The sequence below is a fragment of the Pygocentrus nattereri genome, chromosome 15 (genome assembly GCF_015220715.1).
Source record: "Pygocentrus nattereri isolate fPygNat1 chromosome 15, fPygNat1.pri, whole genome shotgun sequence".
Lineage (NCBI taxonomy): Eukaryota > Metazoa > Chordata > Actinopteri > Characiformes > Serrasalmidae > Pygocentrus > Pygocentrus nattereri.
This window is the reverse complement of record NC_051225.1, coordinates 15,333,449-15,344,836: the sequence shown is the minus strand read 5'-3', so window position 1 is coordinate 15,344,836 and position 11,388 is coordinate 15,333,449. Positions and strand designations below refer to the sequence as shown.

At 37.5% G+C, this 11,388-nt stretch overlaps 1 protein-coding gene across 2 annotated transcripts in view; it reads right to left on the bottom strand.

Moving 5' to 3' along the window:
• Positions 1-443: 443 nt before the first annotated feature.
• The window catches only part of tspan18a (tetraspanin 18a), a 64,646-nt gene continuing 53,701 nt past the window's right edge, over positions 444-11,388 (bottom strand). For both annotated transcript variants that reach the window (XM_017700678.2, XM_017700679.2), the window contains exons 4-9: positions 4,109-4,303; positions 3,887-3,961; positions 3,698-3,796; positions 3,438-3,596; positions 2,631-2,714; positions 444-1,135 (exon numbers count right to left, since the gene is read on the bottom strand). In XM_017700678.2, the coding sequence (XP_017556167.1) occupies positions 1,088-1,135; positions 2,631-2,714; positions 3,438-3,596; positions 3,698-3,796; positions 3,887-3,961; positions 4,109-4,303 (660 nt within the window). In that variant the 3' untranslated portion in view covers positions 444-1,087. The remainder of the gene's footprint in view (positions 1,136-2,630; positions 2,715-3,437; positions 3,597-3,697; positions 3,797-3,886; positions 3,962-4,108; positions 4,304-11,388) is intronic.

Genomic DNA, 11,388 nt, shown 5'->3' with positions numbered 1-11,388 from the left:
ACACCAATCATTAATGCTTAATATAATTTTGATAGACATCAGCATCACTAACTAATGACATTCTACTAAAAGACTGGTTTACCAAGAGAGACACTGGAGTATTTACATCTAAAATGAGTTCATGAAGCCAGTCTTGTTATAAAAATGATAACAGGACATCAGAGCCATAATTAATCTTTTAGTACTTTTATTTTTGATACTTAAGTACATTTACTTTTGTACTTTTACTCAAATAGGAGAGAAACTTCTACTTTTACTGGAGTAATGTTTTACCTTGGGTGTCTCTACTTTAACTCAAGTACATAGTTTGTGTACTTTCGTCCACAACTTGTTCCTACTATGGGTTTAGATCAAGTCAGTTCTTCCAGTGAAGTGAACTCAGTTGTAAGTGTTAAGAGGAACACTTTCTCAATTAGGAGACAAACTCAAAAAGGTACAAGATCTCAAAGAACAGTACATTATTTAATCAAGACCGATACCGTGATGACTGCAGCTGCAGGGCAAGCTGCATCATTCTGTGAATGAAAGATAAATCAGCTTTGGAATTTTCATGTTTAATACCAATCAAAGTTGTGTACAGGTACTATGGACACTAGTACAAACGCATACAGATCTTTGCTAAAATCACATAAAATAAGCACTATTGCAATATTCAATACACATCACGTTACAATACAGAAGGTGGTTCCACCATCACACATACGCACGCGTAACATCCATCGTGGAAAGATTTTAGTATGGCTCGGATGCAACTGTGAAGGAGGTAAAGTATGTACACTATTTCTGTACAAATGAATTAATTGTTATACATAAATATTCTTCCAAATATCAGTGCAAGGTCTTCCTCCATTCAGGTTAAAGGGCTGCAAAACGATGCTGCCGCTGGAGTGAAATTTTGTTTGCCTCTTGTTCGTAATACTTTCCATTCTACGCTCCGGTACCTCAAAGTTCCAGCTGTGAAGTACAATTTGGTCACTGTTGGCAAATCCAACTCAAAAACACAGAGATGACATATATACAGTTGTTACATCATCTTTTTTTAAGCCATTTTTCTTTTGAAATGTCTTTCTTTACAGCGGCGAACAGACTACTGGATTCCTCGGAACAAACACATGGCAAACACCATTGCAAAGAGCTGAGGAGAGAGAAAACAAAGGAAGCAGAGGAATTAGAAGCTGAGTCAACAGTAACTCGGCATCATAAATCCAGACCTCAATGAATCCAGCTTTGCAAAAATGAGACAAGTTACTAAAGATTGAGAGATTATCATGCAGATAGTAGGGCTGTACGATTGCGACGTAAAATGCAATGTTTGTGATATCTGACAGCTTTATTGATGACAATATCAAAAGCAATAAAGTATTGGTGTGCCTCTGACTTGATTAAATGCAAGTACATTTTTTTTCTCAATTTTTTTAGTGTGTAAACAGAAAAAAATTAAACATCATTTACTATTGTGCAAAATTTAAAAAAAATTACAGAACTACTAAAAGTTGCTTACATCAGAACTGTAAGCACAATTTTGTGCACTGTAACACTGGGAAAGAGCATTACCTCAAGATTCATTTTCTATAAACGCTACAGAAGCAAATAAAAATATATTTATTTTTATATAGGTACACAAAAACAACAAAACGCGAATGTATTTTTTATTTGGTCCCATATAGAGGTTCTATAGCTACTTAAATCATTAACAAACCTTCAGGCGATGCTCAGTTGATTATCAACAACATTATGGTTAGAGTTAGAAGTAGATGTAGGTTTTGCCTTGAGGTTCAGGTTAGGTTTAGGGGCTTAGGGATAGATCAAGTTCAGTTTAATTGAATGGGTATTTGGTTGAATGTTACTGAAAGGCAGACTGAGCACTTACAAAGCATCTATAGTGAACCATCTAAGTGACATTCAACTTCAAGTCCAGTGGCATTGATTGACTATTCAGTTGAATGTTACTTAAATATATACTGAACATTTACAAAAAATCTACAGTGGACCATCCAAATAAAGTGTTCAGGATGGAGTTGTTTTGAGTCGTGCATGCATGTTTTCTAATTGGAAGTTTATCTGAATGATAGGATAGGATGCCCTGCTGTGTCTGATCCACTCAGACCAGCACAACACACACTAACACACCACCACCACGTCAGTGTTACTGCAGTGCTGAGAATGATCCACCACCCAAATAGTACCTGCTCTGTGAAGGTCCATGGGGGTCCTGACCACTGAACAACAGGGTAAACGGGGGCTAACAAAGTGTCAGAGAAACAGATGGACTACAGTCTGTAACTGTAGAACTATAAAGTGCACCTATATAGTAAGTGGAGCTGATAAAATGGACAATGAGCATAGAAACAAGGAGGTGGTCATCATGTTATGCCTGATTGGTGTACATTAAGATGCACTAAAGCAGTTCTGGCTGCTCGTGGTGGTCTAACATCTTACTGAGACACTTTTTTCTTTTCATTTGTCTTTTATGCCAAGGCTTTATCTGCTTTGTCCACCAGGGGGCAAAGTGGCACAACACACTGTAACAGTTCTCCCACTGCAGGTTTAGGTTAACAGACAATGTGTCCTAAGTATCTAAGATGAACACAGTACTATGGTTTGTATTTCAGTAAAAGTTGCAGTCTTACTTCAATGGTCAGCACCACAATAGCTAGAGCTCCAGCCATATAGATGTAAGTCTCAAAATAGTCCACCACCGCTGAATAACAACCCTGTTTAAAAGAAAAAAAACATTTTAGTATCACAGGCAGAGAAGCTTCAACCGGCACAGAATTCTTCTTCTTTGGCAGACCTTTCCATAATGACTGCATTCTGCACCACCGCAGGTCCACATTAGAGTTTAGAAATAGTACAGGCTCATCTCACCGACTAACCTCTTAAACTCCTTGAACCCACCAGTGGTTCCAAAACGCACTGTCATATTCTTCATAACCTTCATATTTCATTACAGTTACATTCAGGACGTGGGTGTCGTATGAGGCTGTAACTCTTCTTTCCAGTCAAATAGATGGTGATGTAATTTTAAATTATAATAAGCTGAACACACAGTCTGTTTTTCTACTGAAAGTTGACCCATTTTCCACAAATCTGGGCTTTAAACTATAAACAGACGGCATCTCTTCAGTGATCTGCTCTGTAAACATTACTTAAATAATAATTTAATAATAATAAAATAATACAAAGCGTGTCTGAGATTTTTGGCTTTCAGCTGTAAATGGTAAGCATATAACGATATGTGTAGATCATAAAACACATGTTCTGTTAATTTGAGGGAAGCTTTTACAAAATAAATAAATAAAATAAAAATGTACATTTATAGGCAGTTACTGAATAATAAATAAAGGAAAAACCCCCATTATTTTTTTGCCGTTCATTCCTGGACAAATATGTTCATGCATATTCATTCTTAACAGTTGCCCATGGAGCTTGCCAACCTTGTTACGGATGGGCATATTGTCCTTGAGACACTCCTCTTTGTTCGTTAATAGATTCCTCCGGCAACAGGCTTCTGGCACCACAGTGCTGGGGTTGAGGTGTCTGAAGAGGCTGTACTGATCAAAGTCCTCAGCGCCGTTCACCCCACAGCATTCAAACTGCAGGGTGACCAACAAATGAACACACTCATTAGCTCCAGGAATTTAACAGCAGCACAAATTTCAGAATATAATCATGCATATGGAAGGGTTTAGCATACAGAGGTCATGATGGTATTCCAAGTGGCGGTGAAAACATCACTGCTGTTACTGCCTTGGTAATAAGTTTTCAGTTCCTTGGTGAAGTAACTTCTGGTGAGCTTTTGATGCACAGGAAGACATAATTAGTGAGGTACCAAGATATATAGCAGTGTAAGCACTTGACCATATTAAATACAGATGATGCTCACATGCTCCCGGAATATGAAGGCCAAAATGGCAGCGGCCAGTTCCGCCAGGAATATGATAAGGATGAGCAGAAAGAACTGTGGAAGAAGAAGCAGAAGAGTCAACCGTTTCCATTTTTTTAGACTCATGATACAGCAGTTATATCATCACTTTGATTTCATCTGCAATATCTGGCTAGGTGCTTTTTCGACTTCATATTTGGGAAAGACGAGAAATGTACTCACAAACAGTAGCAGACACTTGTTTTCCCGTATTGCCCCACAGCAGCCCAGGAAGCCCAGCAGAAAGAGCATGCCACCCATAGCCAGGATCACATAGACTCCCGTGAAGAGCAGAGGGTTTGCTGCTACGATCTCCCTGAAGCCTGTAGGATCCACCAGCACCCAGATACCCACTCCAAGCAGAAATGCACCACCAAGCTACAAGACAAGAAAAACTTATTTTATGACTGTAGACCAGGTGTAGACTCTAGGGCCCAATCCCATTTCTTCTTTTTACTCCTACCCTTTGTTTTCAAGCATCACCCTAACCCCTTGGAGCTACAAAGGGTAGCGGTTGAAATCTTGCCCTATGAAATGGAATCCTCAAATAAAAAAAAACAACAAAAAAAACATTACTTCATTAACAGCTACCAGCGCTGCTCTGTAGGCGACCTGGGCCGACTTCAGTGATAGGAGAGGAAGGTAAAGTTTATTTCCCCCCTGCAGGGCTTTAGTTACATTTAGGCTAACACTGTACAAGACTGGTTACAAGACAATAATTTATTATCACCCACTGCTAATTCATTAGTGATACAAATCTGAAGTCAGATATTCTTGTTTGAATTTTCCCATTCTACCTTAAATGGCCTGCTTCAGGCGTCAGAACTGCTGGACTATTTAACATACTGTTAGGACATACTAACATACTGTTAGCGATTTTTTATGCTTGTTACGAAGAAAACACCCATAATACATTAAAAAACATTAAACTAAGAGTGGTTATCGTAATTAAGTATTCACATTTGTGGGTTTCTCTGATCGCTCGTGCAGCCATCTTGCCGGCTTTTCTTTTTTTTGTCATATCACTCCATTTGGAGTGTCTCTGAAAAACCTCAGTTTGGAGGGCCTTTTAGCCCCAGCACTTCACCCTACCCCTCTATCTCAACAAGAATGGGGACACTAACCGTACACATAAACGCGCAAAACAGAGGGCTAAGGGCGAAGTTGTAGGGGCAAGGGGTGAAATGGGACTGGGCCTAGCTGTGTCAAATGTACAGCCCAATTATGGTTTGGCTATGACCTGTTAAAAGTAATTTCAATCCATGCTCTAAAATAAAATTACCTGTAATCAACCCTTTGCACAATAATGACTGACATGGTGGCTAACCAACCATACCTTTTGTGGGAAACTGATGTATTCTGAAAATTATAAAAGTATAAAAAGCATAAGCCTGCATTTTGATGTCACTGTTCAACAGCAAATCGCTTAGTGCTCCAGATACACTATATTTCCAAAAGTATTCACTCACCCATCCAAATCATTGAATTCAGGTGTTCCAATCACTTCCATGACCACAGGTGTGTAAAAACAAGCACCTAGGCCCACAGACTGCTTCTACAAACATTAGTGAAAGAATGGGTCGCTCTCAGGAGCTCAGTGAATTCCAGCATGGTACCGTGATAGGACGCCACCTGTCCAATCATGAAATTTCCTCACTACTAAATATTCCACAGTCAACTGTCAGTGGTATTATAACAAAGTGGAAGCGATTAGGAACGACAGCAACTCAGCCACGAAGTGGTCAGCCACGTAAAATGACAGAGCGGGGTGAGTGGATGCTGAGGCACCTAGCACGCAGAAGTCACCAACTTTTTGCAGAGTCAATTGCTAGAGACCTCCAAACTTTGTGTCCTTCAGATTAGCTCAAGTACAGTGTAGAGAGCTTCATGGAATGGGTTTCCATGGCCGAGCAGCTGCATCCAAGCCTCACATCACCAAGTGCAATGCAAGGCGCGGAATGCAGTGGTGTAAAACGCCACCACTGGAGCCCAGAGCAGTTGAGACGTGTTCTCTGGAGTGACCAATCACGCTTATTCATCTTGCAATCTGATCTGTTTGGTGGCTGCCAGGAGAACGGTACTTGTCTGACTGCATTGTGCCAAGTGTAAAGTTCGTTGGAGGGGGATTATGGTGTGGGGTTGTTTTCCAGGAGTTGGGCTTTGCCCCTTAGCTCCAGTGAAAGGAACTCTTAATGCTTCAGCACCAAGAGATTTTGGACAACTTCATGCTCGCAACTTTATGGGAACAGTTTGGGGACGGCCCCTTCCTGCTCCAACATGATTGCGCACCAGTGCACAAAGCAGAGTCCTGACCTCAACCTGAAAGAACACCTTTGGGATGAATTAGAGCAGAGACTGCAAGCCAGGCCTTCTCGTCCAACGTTAGTGTTTGACCTTACAAACGTGCTTCTGGAAAATTGGTCAAAAATCCCAATAAACATACTCCTAAACCTTGTGGAAAGCCTTTCCAGAAGAGTTGAAGGTGTTATAGCTGCAAAGGGTGGGCCGATATCATATTAAACCCTATGGATTAAGAATGGGATGTCACTCAAGTTCATATGTGTGTGAAGGCAGACAACTGAATACTTTTGGAAATATAGTGTATGTTCAATATCAAATCAATCAATCAATCAATCAATCAATCAATCAATCAAATCAACCTTTATTTTGACTCGGAAGTACATTGAGGGCAACCCTCATTTTCAATGTAGCCGAGCATTTACAAAAACAGGGATTGACATGACAAAGAAAATAATAACTACATTTAATCATTTTAAATTAAAATAAATTTTAAAATAACAGTGAATAAAAGATAAAAGTAGATAAAAATAGAACTTGAGATTTAAATGGTAAGAAATTAAGATCAAAAGTAGATAGGAAATTAGTAAGGTAATAATACAATATCACAAAAAAAAAGTAATGATAAATAAATAAATAAATAAATAAGAGAAAGAACTAAGGAGAACTAACACAAAAATAAAAGTTACGAATAAATATGATTAAGTAAAACAGGTACAGGCTGTCTGTAGGTGGTTTGATATTAAAAGTTTAAAATGACTTAGAAGTGACACCAGTGAGCTGAGTTTTAGTGTGTCCTGTAGTGAATTCGAGCTCACTGGTGCACTGTGACTAAAAGCAGATTTTCCCAGTTCAGTAAAAACTCTTGGTACCTGGCAGCTGATCCAATTACTAGAGCGAGCCTGATAATTACAGTTATTTGTATTAATCAATGAAGTGATATATCCTGGCAAATGACCGGAGAGTGTCTTATAAATAAAATTTAACCAGTGTGTTTCCCTTCGTACCATTAAAGAGGGCCACCCAACTTTCGCATACAGCTCACAGTGGTGAGTTCTGTATGGATCTCCAGTGATGAACCTCAGGGCAGAGTGATACACTGGGTCCAGTAATTTGAGAGAGCTGGAGGGAGCATATTTATAGATAACGTCACCATAGTCCAGCACTTTACTGCATAAAGGTGCATTTTGCAGTCTGAGGTTGAAGCAGAGGTAGCAATATCATTTATGTAGACAGTAAATAAGACTGGACCCAAAATTGAACCTTGTGGTACACCTTTAGATACAGATACCAACTCTGATTTATAATTATTCAATGCCATGTATTGATTTCTGTCAGTGAGGTAGTTTTGGGTCCAGTCCAGCGCAGTTGCATCAAAGCCAATCTTTTCTAAGTTCCGTAAAAGAAGTGTGTGATCAGCTGTGTCGAATGCTTTTGTTAAGGCAATAAAAACAGCTGCACAATGTTTCTTCTTGTCTATGTCTGAATAAAGTTTAAAACCAGTGTCGTAGCAGAGATAGTGCTGTGACCTTCTCTGAAGCCAGACTGATATTTAGATAAAACAGAATTTTCATGAAGAAATGATTTCAGTTGCTGGTTTACTAGAGATTCTAACATTTTTGCTAAACAGGACAGTTTTGAGATTGACCTATAATTATTCAGATCTGTTGTCTCACCACCTTTATGCAGAGGAATTACATGAGCTGTTTTCCAGACCCTGGGAATTCTGCAAGATAAAACTGAGAGATTAAAAATGTATAAAATGTATTCTAAAATAATTGGGGCTGCGAGACGCAATAAAAAGGGGTCCAGCCCATCTTCTCCAGTGACTTTTCGTGGATTAATTTTAGCCAGGGCATTAGCAACTAAATATGGAGAAAATTCCTGGAGTGAGAAAAGACCATGCGTAATAGTAGAGCTGAGATCAGTTTTCTTCAATAGGTTTGTGCTATTCTCATCAAAGATGTGGTCGGCTGCAGCAAAATGTGAGTTAAAGGCTTGACATATTTCCTTCTGGGCAGAAATCAGCTGATTGTCAACTAAAACACTTGTTGGAAAATGGGGGGAATTATGCTTCTTTCTCCTAGATAATGGCACAGGAATGATAACCAGCAGTGAGCAGAGAGTCTGGTGTGGTGAAATGTGATGAGAAAAAGTGCACATGTACGTGTGAAATAAGCACTACTACTTCAGATTAGTGAAAAGAAAAACTCCAGAAAAGCCTTCAGGATTCAATAAATAAGTCAATTATTATCATAAAGGACATTCATGAGGGTGAAAATAAGATGTAAGGTAAGCTAAACCTTATCTGGGTTACTGTGTTTCCTAAAAAACATTTTAAAATGGTGTCTAACAATAAATAATCTTGCAAAACACTGTTATATCTAGCTACATTAGCTTTTGTTAGCCTAGCTACTGATATTGCTGATAACTAAACAGGACTGTACAGGACTTTCATCTTTGTTAAAACATTCAGTTTGAAGACTAATATTAATGCAGTCGTATATGCGCAATCTTTTGCATTCTGTAAGCTTTGCTAAAAGACCTTTTGTTAACAGATAACATGACCCAGGCATCTAAGACTGCACCAACTTTAGTCTGTCTAATCTGTTCTATAGGTGACAACTGTTCCAACAGTTTGCTCTGTCAGGTAAATTATGATAAACAAATCTTTGGAGCACTAAACTGAATGTTTTTGGTGTGGCCCATTTGACATGAGACTGAGCGTAAAACGGCCTGTAAACAAAAATTAGTGTAACACTGCTGCTGTAGACAACAGTGGTGTCATGATTTGCATATTAATTTGGGATTTTTCTAAAAAGGATGTGGCAAAATGCACTGTAAATGTTAGCTTTTATGTAACGTCTGAGAAGATTATTGTTAATTACTTTGTGTTAATTAGCTTTAACCAGGCCTGTTTTGGGAAAAAAATATTTGTTTTTACTTTCATATAAAAAAGAAAAAAAAACAGCATTGTGCAAAAACAATAATATGAGCGATATGACAATTCACCAAACTTTTCATTCAATTCAGTTAATGTTTCTATTCCCATTGTATTGCACAAGGACATTATAAAAAACACAAAATTTGATAATAAAAAAAGTTACATATCTTGCAAATGGTAGACAATAATGTTCTAATGTTCTAGCCATAAGCTAATATATTAGCCAAAGCTACCACACTGCCAGTATCTATCTGTGTCTATCTACGGTAGATATCTATTCATCTATCTATGGTATCTATTTATCCATCACTCTACGGTATCTATCTATCCATCTATCTACAGTATCTACCTATGGTATTTAGTTACGGTATCTATCTATCTATCTATCTATCTATCTATGGTATCTATGGTATCTATCCATGGTATCTATCCATCAACCTATGGTATCTATTTATCTATCTATGGTATCTATTTATCTATCTATCTATGGTATTTATCTGTTTATCTATGGTATCTATCTGTGGCAGCTGTCTATCGATCTATTGTATCTATCTATGGCATCTATCTATCGATCTATGGTATCTATCTATCTATCTGTCTGTCTATGGTATATATCTATGGTATTTAGCTACGGTATCTATCTATCTATGGTATCTATGGTACCCATCCATCTATGGTATCTATCTATTTATGGTATCTATTTATCTATCTATGGTATCTATCTATCGATCTATCTATAGTATTTACCTACAGTGTCTATCTATCTATCTATCTATCTATCTATCTATCTATCTATCTATCTATCTATCTATCTATCTATAGTATCTAACTATGGCATCTATCTAAGGTATTTAGCTAAGGTAATCCATGGTACCTGTACCTGGTATGGTATCGGTCTGGGGTATCTATCTATCCATCCATCCATCCATCCATGGTATCCATCTACCTATGGTATCTATCTACCTACCAACCTACGTACGGTATCTATCTAATTACCTACGGTATCTATCTATCCATCTATCTACCTACGGTATCTATCTATCCATCTATCTACCTACGGTATCTATCTATCCATCTATCTACCTACGGTATCTATCTATCTATCTACCTACGGTATCTATCTATCTATCTATCTATCTACCTACGGTATCTATCTATCTATCTACCTACGGTATCTATCTATCTATCTACCTACGGTATCTATCTATCTATCTACCTACGGTATCTATCTATCTATCTATCTATGGTATCTATCTATCTATCTATCTATGGTATCTATCTATCTATCTACCTACGGTATCTATCTATCTATCTACCTACGGTATCTATCTATCTATCTACCTACGGTATCTATCTATCTATCTATCTATCTATCTATCTATCTACGGTATCTATCTATCTATCTATCTATCTATCTACCTACTGTATCTATCTATCTATCTATCTATCTATCTACCTACGGTATCTATCTATCTATCTATCTATCTATCTATCTATCTATCTATCTACGGTATCTATCTATCTATTTACGGTATCTATCTATCTATCTACGGTATCTATCTATCTATCTATCTATCTATCTACGGTATCTATCTATCTATCTACGGTATCTATCCATCTATCTATCTACGGTATCTATCTATCTATCTACCTACGGTATCTATCTATCTATCTATCTATCTACCTACGGTATCTATCTATCTATCTATCTATCTATCTATCTATCTATCTATCTATCTATCTACCTACGGTATCTATCTATCTATCTATCTATCTATCTATCTATCTATCTATCTACCTACGGTATCTATCTATCTATCTATCTATCTATCTATCTATCTACCTACGGTATCTATCTATCTATCTATCTATCTATCTATCTATCTACCTACGGTATCTATCTATCTATCTACCTACGGTATCTATCTATCTATCTATCTATCTATCTACCTACGGTATCTATCTATCTATCTATCTATCTATCTATCTATCTATCTATCTATCTACGGTATCTATCTATCTATCTACGGTATCTATCCATCTATCTATCTACGGTATCTATCTATCTATCTACCTACGGTATCTATCTATCTATCTATCTATCTACCTACGGTATCTATCTATCTATCTATCTATCTATCTATCTATCTACCTACGGTATCTATCTATCTATCTATCTATCTATCTATCTATCTACCTACGGTATCTATCTATCTATCTA